This window comes from Scatophagus argus, chromosome 10 (assembly GCF_020382885.2).
Source record: "Scatophagus argus isolate fScaArg1 chromosome 10, fScaArg1.pri, whole genome shotgun sequence".
NCBI classification, from domain to species: Eukaryota; Metazoa; Chordata; class Actinopteri; family Scatophagidae; genus Scatophagus; species Scatophagus argus.
The window spans coordinates 21,755,600-21,773,278 of NC_058502.1; the positions used below are offsets into that span (position 1 = coordinate 21,755,600).

At 40.3% G+C, this 17,679-nt stretch overlaps 1 protein-coding gene across 3 annotated transcripts in view; it reads right to left on the reverse strand.

The window, feature by feature from the left end:
- The window catches only part of piezo1 (piezo-type mechanosensitive ion channel component 1), an 82,731-nt gene that overhangs the window by 46,032 nt on the left and 19,020 nt on the right, over positions 1-17,679 (reverse strand). For all 3 annotated transcript variants that reach the window (XM_046401172.1, XM_046401171.1, XM_046401170.1), the window contains exons 2-6: positions 13,225-13,320; positions 6,032-6,197; positions 5,569-5,710; positions 3,100-3,328; positions 2,015-2,228 (exon numbers count right to left, since the gene is read on the reverse strand). In XM_046401172.1, the coding sequence (XP_046257128.1) occupies positions 2,015-2,228; positions 3,100-3,328; positions 5,569-5,710; positions 6,032-6,197; positions 13,225-13,320 (847 nt within the window). The remainder of the gene's footprint in view (positions 1-2,014; positions 2,229-3,099; positions 3,329-5,568; positions 5,711-6,031; positions 6,198-13,224; positions 13,321-17,679) is intronic.

The following is a 17,679-nucleotide window of genomic DNA, read 5'->3' on the forward strand; positions in this document are numbered from 1 at the left end:
GTTCCTTGTTGCACTCATCAAACCTTTAGAAAATAGATGGATTGGTAGTCAGGAACTGTGGATGCCAAAGTGATGCTGCAACAAGTTTTTAACTTTTTAGAGTATTTTTGGAGATCAATATATATATATATATATATATAGTCTGCGGCTGCACGAGGGCAGAGCTCCATGCGGCGCCTCTCCGCACTCATCTGACACACTGTAACAGATACGTGTTCTAAATGTGTACCTTCACTCGCCAAGTGTCAGGAGAAAGCAGGTGAGCAGCTGCACTGCAGGCCAGGGATCGTAGTCTGTGAGCAGGACAAAATCTCTACACTGACAGGTAGCGTTATTTTCTCTCAAGGCACAAGCATGTCATCCAAGAGTTCCCAAAAAACGCTGCCAATGCTTTTCTGCCAGACGAAAATGTTATGTGGACACGGGAGCTCATTCAGCTCAAATGGTTTTGAAGATTTAGTGGGACCAGAAAGGCCTGGACAGGTTATACTGTGCACTTAGGGCAGTGTGATCAAAATCTCATATCATAACAATATATGTTTTATTTTTAATTAAGGATGTAACAAAATGTAATATAATATAAAAAATAAAATACAGAAAGGTAAATAAAAAAGACATGGTGCTTGGAAAAAGAGGACAGTGGTGTCTGTTCAGTGTTTCACGCAGAATAATAGTGTAACTGTGGTGGGAACATTATTTTGTGCTTAACTACTTTAATCTGCTTTAAATGCTTTTTTTCACACACACACCTACACCTCTGCTGCACACACACACACACACCAACTGCCCCCCCTTTCTGTTTGTCCCTCTCTTTTTCTGTCTGTTCTTTTGACTTCCTTTGTCAGCAGGGGGGCATTTTCGATTCAGTTCTTATAACAGCAGGTGAAATGAACATCAAAATCGTTTGAAATTATCCACGCATCTCTGAGCTTGTTAGCAGCCTGACAGAGTTAAAACTGGTTCTGCAAACCCACATTACACAGGACAATCTGTGCCAAACATCGCTACAGACCAAGATCCCAGACTAAATTTCTCTCCCGTTTCTTGCTGATCTCAATTAAATCGCCCCCAACACTCCTGTAGTCTGATGCCAGCGTTAAATTATAGTGCTCTTTCCACCACTGGATATAACAACAAACACACTGAAACACATTTCTCAAGACATCTGCTACATGTAGCCTCCAGAACACTCAAAAACCAAAAAAACATTAAAAACTTTTGTTTTTAAGTTTGACCAAACTAGTTGTGCGGAATTAGGAAAAAGGTTTTTCCTTTTTCTATGAGTCATAAATAACACAAGTTAACCAGAGTATAAGAACAAAAACGCACACACACACCCAGTGTGCTGACAGCTGGGTATCCTCCTTTGGCAAAGGTCAGACTGACTGATGAACAGCAGTGTTAAGTGATACTGACCCGGAGACAACCCCGGTAATCACACAGAGGTCAAAGGCAGCAGTGGAATGCTGCCCTGCTCGTTCACCTTTCAGTCAAGCCATGGAGGTGAGGTGAGTTGGTGTAGCATCAGCTGCTGGCTAGTCATTCCACACATGCCTGTCCAGAATTCACTCTCCTCACATTCCTCTGCTCTGACTCACACACTCATTTGCCGTTTTCTTTTTCTTTATCTCTAAACTCTTGCATTCTCTCACACTCCTTCGGCTGTTTCCTTTCACTTCATTGGCACAGAGGCAACCCTATAAAATGGGAGTGAAATACATCAGCCGCAACATTAAAGCCACTGATAGGTGAAGTGAGTAAAATGAATCATCTGTTTCCAATACAGTGTTCTGGGGTTGACACACACCACCCACCTAAACATTACAGACCAATTCCCCCTCCCCGCCAACACCACCGCCACACACCCACACACAAAGGAACGGGTCTTCCAATCAGAAGCAAGCTCCCCCCAGCTGTCACATTTTGAACATTTTCCAGATCCCAACCTGATGGAGAAGGCCTGTGCATGATTTGGATTGAAAAATGTGAATGGTTTCACGTACAGTTTGCTTACCTGGCCCAAAGACTGTGTGGGGGGAACAGGGCCTGGGCCATCAGACTCTGGTACAAGTACAGGCAAACCATGTGACCAGAAGTGAAGAAGCCCACCATCACGCACAGCGCATTGAAACCCAGGTGACTGATGGGAAGGTGGCACGCCCACCACGTGCACACGCCGATGAAAAGCAGGAAGTAGATGGCTGAGAAGGCGGATGGCAGTGTGATGCCTAGGAGGAGAACACAGGAGTGATGCATCATGACTGTAAGCTGTTTTGAGAATTCCGTCATAACTTTTCAAGAACAAAGTCCTAATTTTTGGAAAAAAAAAAAAAAAAAAGTCAAAAATATTTCAAGAAAAAGATCAGAATAAAACAGGTTGCTTCAGCCTCTATACTTACAGACTGGTTGGATTAAATGTGCATGCATAATAATGATTTATACCCGATCTGAAATATTTTCAAATGATTAGTATCATTTTCCATCTTCAATAAAGAGCAGCACACATCCTTTCCCATCTTGTCTCATCCAGACACAGTTCAAGCTATGTGACTGTTCAATGGATGTGTCTGAACAGGATATTACCATCGCAGTAAATCACTTGTACTGGACAGTCACATTATTGGTTGTCACTCTCATCATTTGCATAACACGCTGAACTTGAACCACCTTCTGATATCATGACTGTCTCTGTGGCAATGAAAATCAAACACACGTCTCCTTCAGTGCGACAGGATTTTCTGGGTTGTCATTTCAGAATAGTGGTCAGTAAACACTGAATCAGGTTTTCAGTGATGGATGTAAACAGCCTGACATAACAAATCCTCGCCACTGTCGTCAAACGCTTGCTCTCGGGGGTTTTGTTGGGTCTCTCTAAAAATCTAATTAAAGAGTTTGGTCTAGACCTGCTCTAACTGGAAAGTGTCATGAGATAACTGATGTGTCGTGATTTTGACGCTAGATAAATTGAACTGAATTGAATTGAAGTAGCCTGAACCGGACACCGCTGTCTAGTCTGTGCTCACATCTTTTCAGCTTGTTCTTTGTGTGCTAAAGATGGTGTGGAAACCTGAGAGGGTAAAGTTGTTACACTGATCCTACCAGCCAGAGCCAGCAGGCTGATGGCTAAGATTCTCCCCAGGTCCCGCAGGACTTTACGGGCTGTGGCCTTCAGACGCTCAGCCAGCTGCTTGGCTCTGGTCGCTGTGGAAACCTCCTCTTCAGGGTCACCAGGTAACGACCTCTCTCCCTCATCTTCATCTCCTGAAGCCTCTTCCTCCTCACTGTGCTCCTCATCATCTGTGGTTTCATCTGCTGGATCATCTTCTAGCTAAAGTGGGAGAGGGACAAAAGCGTAGTACAATTGCACATTAAACGACACCAAAGAGCTAATAGTAGCTTCTAATTGGAAGAACTGGGAAAAACTCTTTAAACTGAGTCAGTTTGAAAGGAAACCTGTCATGTTATTAGGCGATATCCAATGACATCAGCTGAAAGCATGAAAAAAAGATACATGTAAAGTATTTTTATCAGTCGTATCAATGTTAGTTGAAATACTTTCGGCCTACAACACGATGAGAATGTCAACAGGACTTATTTGTGAGACAGTTTGGAAATGAGGACCAAAGTCCGCAGTCGCAGCCACCAGCATCACCGGACACTACTGATGCACTGCAGATCATGATGCCAAATAAAGCTTTTATTATCTTAATGAGTTTTTTCATTCCCAAATAATCCTAATAATAACCTGAAAGAGTGAATTTTATCTTTCAATTCATTCATCATCTTGCACTACATTCAGTGTAAAGACCCCTTTGTTAAGCATGGTTTCATTATCCGTAATGTTGCTAAATCACATCCTGGGAATGAAAAGTGCAATTCAATTTCACATTTTTTACTTTTGCAGTAGGTTCGATAATGAGTTGTTCGTGAATGACAGAGAAGAGGAGTCTTAAAGAGAACTTAATCATCTCAGCATAGACTGTGAGCTGTCCAGTCCAGCATCAGGGTTTGGGGGACAAACAATAAAAGAATTTGGATTTGGATAAATTTAAAGGGAGTTCTCTGCAGATCTTCCAGCAGTATGAAGCTGTGCTTCTCAGGCTGAGGACAGCAAACCAGCCTCAAACCGTCATGGTACAAATTTTTGTATATTTTCGAAGGTACTAGGAATGCAGTGTGTGGGTGCTCTAGTCTGCTGTCACTCGACAATATGAAAGGTTACAGATGAAATACTCCGGTAATTGGGTTTAATCACATAATTACAACTTAGGTCTGACTGAGGATAACCACAGAAACCCCTCTTCCTAATTGTTCCAACAACTGCAGATAGACATACGTGCACATGCAGGGTAATCTAATAGCCCTATGAGCGAACAGTATACAGAAGCACCAGCAAAACACTCTTCAAAACTTCCACTTCAAACGAAACTCTTCCTCTGCATGTAACCCATTACTGATTGAAACACACACACACACACACACACAGGCAGTTAAACACACAGGAGCAGTGGGCTTCCATGCCAGGTGCCCAGGGAGCAGTTGGCGGGGTTAAGTGCTTTGCTCAAGGGCACATTGGCCAACTAATGGGGGGGGGGCATTGATCAATCACTCCACCACAATCGAATCGAGCCGGCGACCCTCCGGTCACTAGCTGCTTCTCAAGCCTCTAGGCCAAGGCTGCCCCCAAGTCCCCTCAGTCATGATGAACAGTAACAGGTGGCAAAGATCTCATATTTCTTATTGCTGAGACAGGAATATCACACAAACCCATCTCATACACTGTAGGTCTAGCAGTACAGGGTCAGAAGAGTGACTTTAATGTTTGGCATTGAAAATAACAATTGGCACTGAAAACAGAATCTGAACTGAAAAAAGGAAACAAAATGAATTTGTTCCAATTAATTTCTTTTTTCAATGCTGATATTTGTTTCAGTGCTAATACAATTTTTGCCAACACAAATGTTTTCTTGTTAAGATTTTGTTTTTAATGCCAAATTTTATTTTTGATGCCAAAATTAAAAGTCAGACACTTCAAGAGAGTTCAGTCCAGACACAGCATGTTAGCTAACTGTATTATATTACTGCCACTGTAGTGATACTGTACAACAGGATATATGATTTGATTATGGCTCCTGATTACACAGCAACATTGATTTAGTTGCTCTAAAATTCTAAGGTTTGAACAGGTCCAACATTCGTACATGCACACTGGTATCATCGTATATGCTTATCTCCTCACTGCCCTACATTTTTATAAACTAGCTTGTGTGATGACAAAAGGGACAGAGGATGAATCGAAATAAAAACAGAAAAACAGTATTCCTGTTGAGAGTATTGATCAGCTCAGCAAATTTCATGATGATTTTCCTGTTATGATGGACATTTACAGTATCTCCTTGTCTTAATGCCTTTTTGTCCCAAGGGTGGCACTTGAGTAAAACATCATCATAAAGTGTTCAAAGGTATAGAAAAGGTATATTTAACAAATACTATATCATCACAGTGACCCCTTCACCCCCTCACTCTTGCAATGCAAACACACACACACACACACACACCGTGACTCACCGATGTAATGTTGGCGGCAGCCACCATTTCTCTGTTCCTGACCAATCGACTGCAAAGGATGACTGTTACCAAGGAAACCACGCACACACCCAGGTCAGGACACAGAAGGCGTATCACACTCCAAGGATTGTCCAAGGGAAGCCTATGAAACACACACGTCCATATGTAAAAAGGTCAAAGCGGGACAAACATTCTCAACCGCATGAAGAAGCAACTGAAAACCTTATTGACTGACTCTTAACATTTTACTCAGGGTTTACAATTACGTTGTACACAATAATGCTGCAATTCCTGTTTTTCTGAGTGCTTTCTTGATTTATTTTCATTTTCCCTGCTGGAGGCAAATAAGATTGATCTGCTCCTGTTTTATATTACTTGAAAAACTACATGAGCATCAAATTTACACCATCAGCGACAGCGACCGTGGTATGGTGCTACACATAACCAAACACCAGTTACATACCTGGACAGTCCTATATGTCTGGTTACAGTGTCCCATTGAGAACAGTTATCACCTATGGCGATGTTGAGAGGAGGATATGTGTATAGTACTGTCTGGAAGCAGACATGAGACAGTACAAATAGTAGACTGGTACAGAATACTGCTCTGATATACCGTCCTGTGTGACCTGGAAGACAGAGAGACGAGAGGGACAAGAGAAGAAGATTAAACTTAAGGAAGCAAAGATCAATGTACAGTCAAATACAACATTTATTTCAACACACTGTTCATCAGCTAGGAGACTAGGAAGCGCAGGGGAAAATATATTTATTTCTATGAACTATAATTGGACTGGACTGGTGTTGTGACTCATCATAGTGAAACATAATGAAAGCCCTTGAAAGGGAGTGCAGCTGCACCCCAGTCCATCGAGACAACTGTGACACATTGTGCTTTTATTCCTCATAACGACCAACCAATTCATGTTTATACTTCTAAAGTTTAATGTCAGAATTATAAATAAAACGTGTAATAAAAGTGCAACTTGGAAAAAATATTGAAAATGTTATTAAAAAAAAAAAAATACACCTCAGTAAACGTAACTCCACGGCACATGCATGTCTTACACAGTCTTCTGTTATGTTTCTGTGAAGAGCACTGAGCAGACTGCTGACTCTCACCATCTCAGACAGCCTGAGGAAATTATGGGAATATGAACATGTAATACGAACTGCAGGTGTCAGTTCTGAGCTTGACTTCACTGCTGTGAAGTCACTACAGTCATCAGCTACAGTATGTCAGAGCTGCATTCCCCTGTCCTTGTTAATTTAAGGAAGCACACATTATTCAGTCAGCTGGGAATACTAAATGTCATGTCAAGCACCCACTGGTGGAACACAGTAGTGTAGAGATGCAGTGTTGGGTTTAATAGGGTGAGGTGTGTATCCACAATATAGTTGCGATGAAACCTGTGACAGGTTGCCTGTAGACGCACAGTTAAGAGGTTTTCAGCAGCCTCATAAATAAGCCAGTCAACTCACTGTGGCAGCTGTGGCATGTTTTACATACATGCCACAAGCCTATACACTGAGAATAACAATTATCTCCCACAAGCTGTCACTAAGAACACACAAATGTCTTGTTTTGTCTGACAAACATGAGAAAACCCAAAGATTTTCAGTTTACCATGACCACGCAGCAAATCTTCACAGTTAAGAAGCTGAAATTAGGTCACGTTTGGCATTTTTTGCTCGGAAAAAGCTGATTAATACTACAGCTGCTAATCAATTTTCTCTCAGTTGACTGATGAACTATATAATGAAGCGAATAATAGTTTCATTTCTGAACAGCAGTGAAGGAGATAAATCATAATAAGCACAATGTACATACAGGACATTTCTGCACTTGGCTCAAAGCTGCTGCTCCTGCTGCTGCCTGAGGACACAGTGTGAGGGGTCACAGAGGTGCAGCTTCCACTGGCTGCCACTGTTTGTATTTCCAGCCCAACCCTCTCCGGGTGGAAATCACCCTCACACCCCAACACACAGCTCCTTGTGTGCATGTGTGTGTGTGCGTGTGGTAGAGGATGGTTTTATGGATTTAACTGAACATATGGGTCTTTAGCCTGTAAAAATGCCAGTGTGTATGACTATTTTTTTGTTGTGTTCATGTCTCTGTTTTTGCAAAGTGTCATATGACTATCTTTTTTTTTCCTTTTGAGAAAAGAGAAGGCAGCAAAGGTATGACTACAAACTGCAGAAAAACATGATGAAACTTGTTTTCAGAAGTTCATGGACCCAGAACATCCTAATTTAAAGCCTCTTGGAGCTGAGCTGCAATGAGCAATCAGCTGAATGTCATAAGCTGAGACACAAATCAAACACAGCTCAAAGATAATTCATCTCAAGCTATTTCCTTTATGGAGCAATAATTAACCAAATCGCTGAGACTCACACTTGAAGTAAAATTAGCAACTGAGATCTCCAAACATCTGATGGAAAACATATTTTCATCAGATCTCCAAACATCTGATGAAAATATGTTTTGGTTCATTTGACCTCATCCACTCAAATGCAGGAGAACTTTGAAATCATGTTTAAACTGAATGTGTGCCTGTGTGAGTTCTTCCTTCTGTCTTTTGTTCTTCAGGTGCAATAAATCATATAATCAGATTGCAGAAAATAACTAACTAACTAACCGGATTACATTTGAAAAAAAATGTTATATAGTATAGTATTATAGTGTACAAGGAAGCACAATTTCTTTTTAGATAAGCTTCCTTTATGGTTATTGCATGTTACACACAATGAAATTCAGGTACACTACCTGAAATGGTGCTTAAGTATAAAAGAAAGAAACACACACTTACACACTCAACTCACGTATACACAATATAAAGAAATAATTTAAAAGTGTATTGTGCACATCACAATGACATTGCACAGATTGACCCTATTGGCCTATTATATTTATATAATTTCATCAACTGCCTCCTCACTAAAACTCAACCAGCACCAAAACTCTGTGCACTTCCTCTGCACTCTGGATTTGTACATCACACTGTTGTCACAGCTGTTAAATTTACACTGGAAACTTAACATAAGAAACTGCTACAAACTGCTGCATTCTGTTACATGCACATCTAAAAAGAAATCTACAGGTTTTTTTTTAACTGTATGGGATTTTGAAGTTGCCTGATTGTTGTGTGATTGTTCTTATGTTCCTGGTAACGTACAGCTTTGTCAAAAGATTCACCTCTATATGATATTTCAACTAAACCATCAACTTAAATGAAGAAAACAGGTATAAATTACGTATATATTATGTTTTGTGATACTGCATCAATTTTCAAAACACTAACGATTAGTGGCTGTGGTTCATTTACATTGCATTTAAATCCCCAGTTTAGATAGCAGTGTTGTAATCTGTCTTCAGCTGTCTGACTCTTTTACCCCAATGTTTTGTCAACTCTAGAGAAAGAAGCAAGGCCATAGCATCCCAAGAAACTGAATCGTAACCCGTATCGCGATACGTTGAAAGATTCTTGCCAGGGCTACTGAAGTAACACGGTCTTGATATTCCATCATCTGATAAAATGATAATGGGTTACGAGTTGGCAAACTAATACCTTCTACATCAAGCAGACGCCCTCATCCCTCTGCACTACGATCTTGTATGAAAAATGAGCGAGGCATCCAGCACTTAAGCAGTTGTTGTGTTCCAACTGGCTCTGAATCTTGATACATGCAACAAAAGCAGCTTTACTCTTTTATTAACACTCTGTATATACACTGTCTTGTGAGGCCTCCAACTGTTATGTATCACAGTGACAGAAAGTCGGAAGGTTAAGCTCTTTATGCCGTTTTCCAAGTTATCTGTTCTTCATCTGACTATACACAAGCCCTTGATTCCTCTATAAGCCTCTCTGGTATACACCAGTCACCTGTTCTCCAGACAGGCTGCCCATTGTGCACAATACCCTGCTTTCTGTTTTACCTGCCCACTGTGTGTCCACGTACCTGCCTTTTTGGAGTGCCTATCTGTCTAGCCCCGTTGCTTTGTTTGGCTGCATGGATTGACCTGACACTGAAAAATGCCCACTTAGTGTCATTGCTTTGCAACAAGATCCACCATTTATGACTTAGAATATGAATTCTATAAAACAGTGAAGTTTACAGTCACAGCTGTCTTCCTGTCCCTCCTGTCCAGACACACTTCTGTTTTCCCAGGCTCTTCAGTGCTATTCTCCATCTATCCACCAGATGCCCTTGGACTTTCCTCACACCTCAACACACACTAGCCACATCACATCAACCCTCATCAGCCATCCACCATAAAAAATACTTCACTTCCTTTGTTCTTTGCTAGATTGTTAATTTGTCGTACTATTTCTTTGTAGCCTTGTATCTTATATCTGTATTCTGTTTTAAGCCTTAACCCTTTTTGCCCGATTTGATTTTGGGTTCTCGTCTTCTATTTCTGGATTTTTTTTTGCCCGTGCTGCCTCAATTTCTTTCAAACTTACATTCCACCACCTTTTGGAAATTAATTGCCCAGTATGTAGCTCCTGTTTCTAGGGTCTCTCAATAAATACAAAACATTTTAGCCTTGGAGCTGCATGTATAAAGCTCAGTCTATCCACTGTAGAAATGTGCCTTGTTGAAGTTCCCGTTACTTAAATATTACCGCACTGTAATATTTAAGTTTAAAAAGGCGGAAAAATCATGGATGGCTAACAATAATAACTGTTCTGAAGATGAAAAAATGGACATATAATTATATAAGACACGCAGTGTTGCATTTATCATCATGAATTCATTTTACAAAGTCTTCAAAAAGACACTGCATTTTAAGACTGGATTACAAAGCTTCTGAAGGGGATGCAATAACACTGGAATGGCAGTTAACTTGTATAGTGTCCAGTATGTCAGATTTTTATAATCAGTTGCTGTTCAGTAACTCACACATGTAGCTCTGCTGGAATAGCTCTGCTTCAGACACAGTGCATGCTTTATTTTTAGATCATTACATCACATTTGTTTTTCACTTGCCCAATCGGATAACCGCATGAGGCATTTCATAAGCCAAAAAACCAGTTTGCTTGCTGTGGACAAGTGATAATGATGCAATAGTGTTAGCATCCCGGGCTACAAGCCCTGTGTAGCCGGTGGAGATATAAAAATATAAGCCTGTGTTATCTGGACCGGAAAGTGGATCCAGTTTGATATCCAGTGAGTGAACTATGTCTGGATCGAAACCCAATATTGATGTAGGATTGGATCAGTCTGATGTATGTATATGTATGTCATACATATGTATGTAAGCTTTAGTCATGTTTAGTCACGTTCGCTGATTTAAGGTATAGAAACAGGCAGATCACAAATTGTTCACACCAGTACTGTGAATAACATATAACCTTTGGGATAATGTAAATACACAACTCAGTAAAATGTATAACAAATGCAACCTTCCACATACACCCAAAGGTGCCCATTCCACACATTACAGTTTAATAAAACTCAACATCAGGAAGTCTTCAGTGGGCCGTGCATGAATATATATTATCTGTCTCTCTTTCATCCTCTCTGTCCTGTCTACCCCTCCCCCCCCCCCCTTCACCCAGCCGACTATCAGCAGGATGGTTCTCCCTTGTGAGCCGGGTCCTGCTCAAGGTTTCTTCCTGTTAAAAGGGACTTTTTCCTTGCCACTGTCTGCTTGCTCAGGGGTTCAGGTTCTGGGTTTCTGTAAAGCACCTAGAAACAATTTTGATTGTATAAGGTGGTATATAAATAAAATTAAACTGAACTGAATGAATAAACTGCAATGAAGTAGACTGGAAATCTGGCAGGGGTTGAGGCGTCAGTCAAACACTGGTACCAAATATAAAATATTAGGAAAGTGACAATTAGTTTTTCTGATAGCATTTCAAACTGTTGGTGAAACATATTTTAATGTGAAACGACTTAAAAAAAAAAAACAAAAAAAGTGACATCATCACTGAGTTTACAGAGAATTCTCCTTTGGGGACTACAAAAGTCCAGACTTTGGGAACAATCTGACCAGTGCTTGTAGAGATGTGTTGCTCCACACCAAAGTTTTGGAGAGACATCCCCTCAGAACTGAAAAATACTAGTCCCCTTCTAAAAGGACAAGAAAGTATAGTTGTCTTGTACATGATGTATGTAGTGCGTAAGGGCATAATTGAATATTTGAACTGATGCCAGTTGTGGAAGAATCCAGCTCTGCTCAGCTTAAACTGTCTCTTCTTAGAGCCTGACAGTGCTGCTTCATATTAGTCACTTCATTTTTTTCCATGCTCAGCTTACACAGCTCTCTGTTTTTTGGTTTTTTTTTGTGTGTGTGTGTGTGAACATGTGTGTGCATGTGTCATGGTCTTGGCAGGCCAATGGGTTTTCCCTTCGAGGTACTCCCCCTTGTTCTTTCTTGCCCCCCTTCTCTCTCTCTTTACTCTTCCACCAAAATAAAAGCATCTGTAAACGTTTTGATTACCAGATCAGGAAGTCTGTCAGAGGAGAGACAGAAAAGAGGGGAGTGTAATGGAGGACATCTGACTTTTTCCCTACTAGCAAATGGTACTAAAGATCACAATGTCAGCTGACGAGGGAGCAGTTTTCATTTCAACACTGTGGAAACACACATTACTAATCTTGAACTAGAGGTTTCTCAGTGAGTATGTATCGTACAGGGTACATACTGCTCCTACATGACCACATAATGTGTAGTATTCAACAGTTCAACAGAATACATATATATTGCTGTGACTGGTCATCATAATACATCAGACATTTTGATTAAAATACCGTAGATTTGGCATGAATTGAAGTACTGTTCTTGCTCAAAGTCATGCTAAGGAACAGTTCATTCCTGTACATTACTGATGGTTCATCCTTAAGCAATTACATGATTGATCTTTAATATAGACATGTAGCGGGGTGTTTCATGGCTGTGGTAAGCATTTATAGTGTTCATAGAGGAAGATTCAATTTTTACTGACTGTCAAGCATCAAAGACCAACCATCTGTCTATCAACAGTGAAGACAACATACTGTACTTCTCTGAAGCTGTCAAGGCAGGATTAAAGTACCTAGTGTTGAATGTCACATACCCACTCAGACCAGACACCACATATTGCTTGGGTAGCTCCATTTCCAACACATATGCTTAAGTTTAATAGCTGTTAATCAAGACAAAGACATAGTGAGCTCCAGTGACTACTCTAAAGAAGAAAATTATCATAACAAGAAACAGCAGAATTGCTTTTGTCATGATGGCAGTGACTCCCATTAGGGGTTATTGCTGCTTAATGTTGCTCCTCCTGCTCATTCAGCACTGGTGCGATCCCTTCTTTAACTGTTCCTTTGTTTAAACTTTTCTGAAATTAAAACCAAATTAAAAACAACAACATACACATTGAAAAACCTTAAATACACATATACATAAAAAAAACTCCATCAACATACCCAGTTTGCAACACTGCAACTCACAGTTTCCTAACAACCTTAAACTTATATAACCTTAAATCACAACATAACATGTGCGAACAAGTCATGGGTGGGAATGAACAACAAAGAAGGTTGATCCCAGGGCAGAGCACAAGCAAACTGCTTCCTGAAGTTAACGTGATTACATTATATCACATTTATTTCACAACTTCAAGTCTGAGGAATCTAACTTACAATAACATATGGTCTTACCCCGGATTGTGTGTTTGTTGGGACACAGGAACCATGGCAGCAGCAGCAGGTAGAGGAAGTAAACCAATGACAGGATGTTGTAGCGGAAAAGACAAGCTGCAAAGACAGAAACAAGGGAGTCAGACAGCAGCATGTATTTTAGATATCCATGTAGAGACCTCACATACATGACATGTGATGGCTGAGGGCCTTGCTCGACCACAACTTTTGAGCCTGAGAGAGACGTGCAATTTGTGGTTTAACAAATATCCCGCATCTATAAAATGATGCAGTGCGGACTCCATGACCCCCCACGAGTGAACTGATTCATCTGGGAAAGACACATAATGCTACACAGTTACATTTATGAACACAAAACTGCCTCACTGTGCGCATACATGTGTAGTTACAATCCAAGTAACTACAATGGACAAGGTAGAATATGGATTATGAATAGACCTGGGTTCATTTGTTACTTGTTGAAACAACAACCATCAAAACAGAGTTTTCTTCTTTATTTACATTTCAGTTCCCTCAAAGCTGAAAAGATCTTTTAATTCCACTCTGCCTGACAGTATCTTGTTCTGTGTATCTATCTGTTGGTACAGCTCATCGTTAAAACTATGTGTGCACCATTCCCTCAGATGGTAATGTTTTATGAGACTCATCTATCTATCTGCTTTCTTTTAACCGTGACCACAATCTTTCCCTAACTTTAACCAAATATTTAGTTGCCTAAACCAAACCAGACCTTAAACATTTATATGACAAACAGTCAGTGTGGTCAAAGATACTGCCAAAAGACCTTTTTTGTTGATTCAGAATGAGGACTTGGTGAATGATTGTGTGACAGTTAGTTGTGTAAAGAATAATCATAGCAGCTTGGTGAAGAACAATGCGTCTCCAGCTTTTCTTAAAGTCTCACTCAAATTTCTAATCTAATACCACTGGTTCAGTAACCAAACATATGAAGACAGTCATTATCTGGCCTTTTTAAACTAAATATATAGCACATGGTCCAAAGTGCATGGTGCAAGTGCATTAAGGGAGTGTCCAACTGCAATTTTGAAAACTGGTGAAATGGCACATAAACTGGGAGCAAAATAAACCAAAAGGCACAACAAGGTTTATATTTAGTCTCTAACTTAATCATAGGTGTGTTTTGGGTGTAACATGAATTCAACCAGTCTCATCTCCCTCTCCCTTTAAAGGATTTGTGTGCCTATGTTTCCTACTTTCACGACACGGGTTCTGGGCATGAAAATGACAATGTTGTTGGTCATAAACTAGCTCCACTAGCTTCACTATTCACCAGCATCCAACAAAATGTGCAGTGTTACTAAAAAGCAGGTCCCTGTCTCTGAGATTAAAAACAGTCATCGACCATCTGATACACCCTGACCAAAATCACTCCTCAGAAACACTTTTTATTTATTATTCAGTTTGATGAATAAATCTGAAGAAAATAACATACTGCCCTTCATTGTACCACTGGATGCCGGATTTGATCAGTTAGATTACACCTATCCCTCTGCACCATTACAACAGTCTGCCATTGTATCAGATACTTAAGCACCTGGATCAAGATACTTTACAACCCAGTGTCTTCATCAGCAATAATCAATGGATGGACTTCAGTTGAAATGAGGAACTGGACAAAAATGTCCACTGTCTCCACTACTGTTTTCACTTCTCATAGAACCAAAACATCTGATTGACTGATTGGTTAAGAACAGTATATGAGCAAAGGATCAGCTTACAAGCAAATGATATACTTCAACCCACTTAGCTGCTGACACCTACATCATTACCACAGCAACCCATGCTAATAGGCTGGTGATGTCCAGACACACAGATTTGATTTGACCACCTGTATATAAAAAACAGTGTGGACAGTGTATCTTAAAGATCTACCACACCAACCAATAAGCAACTGACCTTAACCTCAACTGGTTGATGTCACCAAGAGTCTCTCTAACAACCTTGACCTCAACATTCCAGTGACACCATCTCCCTGCTTATTCCTAGACCTGTCAGGCATCACTGTCAAACCATCATATGAGAAATTTATGTAAATCTCTTAATACTGCTAAATTGCAAGGGAATAACCAAAGGTTATTTTATATAATTTTTTTCTTAACTTCCTCAAGAGGACCAAACAATATCATCTAACTTGGCTTCTATTTATGAGCTTCATAAAGGAGAACTGGAACCTCTTCCCTCACTGCCACCACAGTCTGCACAAGGACACACACAAACTCATTACAAACATAGTGACTGCTATTGTCCCTGCTACTGGTCAATGCAAACAATGAACAAATTTTGAGTCACACTACATATATCCGGTGAAGATAAACAAGACACAGAAGGTCTGAAGTGCAGTTTGTCACTTTATGAAAAACCAAAGTGCTGTTGAAACACATTTTACATTGTTCACTGTCATCAGTTCATCTCAGGGAGAGCGCACAGCGGCCTACAGTTTGGCTCATCTGAAGTTCTCCTGTAAGAGAAAGCTCCACAGCATCTTTCTGCTGCACATACAGTACAACAAGAGGAATTTTATGAGGTGTTGCTGGCTTGAAGGAATTAAGACGATGTGCCAACATTAAGACCTGGAAATAAAGAAAATGTGCCGGCTTATTTCCTCCTATTAAACACATGCAGTGATAATTATCAGCTCACCAAGGTTTAAGGTCTGGATAATCTCAACCTGTTGAGATCACTGTTAGTGCGTGGAGGTGAGAGGTTTACTACACAGATTGTTGTCTCTCATTTAACTCGCAACTTCAACTTCAATTGATTTAATATGAAGACCACTTGAAGAGACTCTCCAAACCTTATGGGTTAAAGACATAAAGCTCCAAGACTTTACATGAAAATGTGTAAACATAACAACTCTTCAACATGGCAAATACGATATGTGGGCCCCAATGATGTAGCTGCATTAATACACTAAATAGACAAAAGTATTGGGATACCTGACCATTACACCAACAGCGACTTTAGTGACATGATATTCTAAATACATAGACAACTTTGCAGATATAACAACTCTTCTGGGAAGGCTTTCCACAAGATCTTGGAGTGTTTCTGTGAGAACTCTTGCCCATTCATGCAGTCGAGCACTTGTGAGGTTGGACAAAATGGCCCAGCTCACAACCTCCATTCCTGTTCATCCTAAAGGTATTTGATGGGGTTGAGGTCAGGGCTCTGTGTGGGCCAGTGAAGTTCTTCCACACCAGAATCATCCAACCATGTCTTTATGGACTTTGCTTTGTGCACTGGAGCACATCTGGAATAGAAAAGGACCTTCCTCAAACTGTTGCCACAAAGTTGGAAGCATAGCATTGTCCAAAATGTGTTGGTATGCTGAAACATTAAGATTTCCCTTCACTGAAACTAAGGGGCCCAATCTCTGCCGAACAGGCTCATAAAGAGCTGTGTCTGGATACTTTTGTGTATATTGTGTATGTTGAGGGCAGCTTTGCCCCTGTGCTAACAATCAAACCATGTTGTTTGTTCAGCACAAAACAAAACATCTTCCTGCCTGTTTGCAGAAATTAGACCACACCTGAGGAAGGTTGTAAATGTCATGATCCTACTTCGCTGTCTTTATCATGCTTTCTCTCTTCAATTCACCGCTAAAACAAACCGACACAAATCAAAGACACTGTGTTTTGTTAAGAGGTGGAGCCTACTTTTAACTTTTATTACATTTTCTGTGGGAGCAAAGCCCCACACTACGACAGAAACTTTAGACACAACAGATACAAAGGATGTATTGTTATGTGTTGTCCTAACTGTACTCTTTTGATGAAGTCATTTACAACAGTCAAAGGCTGTTCTGGTGGCATTTGTACAGCACTGACTAAACAAACCCAGCCCTGAAAAACCACAACTAAAACTCCAGGACTCCACAGCTACTGCAGATTGACTCACATGCGTACTACTCCTGCTCCTGGCCTAGGACCAAAGTCATTAACATATCCCTTTTTCTTTGTCAGTCTCTTCAACTGTCTCCTGTTCCTATTTGGTTTGGTCACGCCAATTCAAACCGTAACCTCAACACCCCAACGTCCTGACAAATCCATCTCCTCAGCTTCCTTGCAGCCTGAGCATAGCTCCACGAAGTCAAATGATATGTAAGTATATATGTAGTATCTTTAAACTGAGTAGATGTCAGTAAAAATAAGTGCCTGCAGGAAATGAAAAAAACTGTTCACCCTCAAGGCTGAACTCTTACAACAATACTAACAACTGCTCACATTCATATACAAAAATAAAATTAATTCAAATGTTAAAATATGTCTTATTTCAATTAGGTTTTTGATTTCAACAGGTTTGAGCAATTCATAACGAGTAACAGTCCCTCGTCACCAGTAAATGGCTACATAGGTATTCCAACCCTTATTTCCATCTTTTCCTAGGTGGTAACCTCTGGCGGCCATAGTAAATATGACAAGAGCAAAGAAGGAA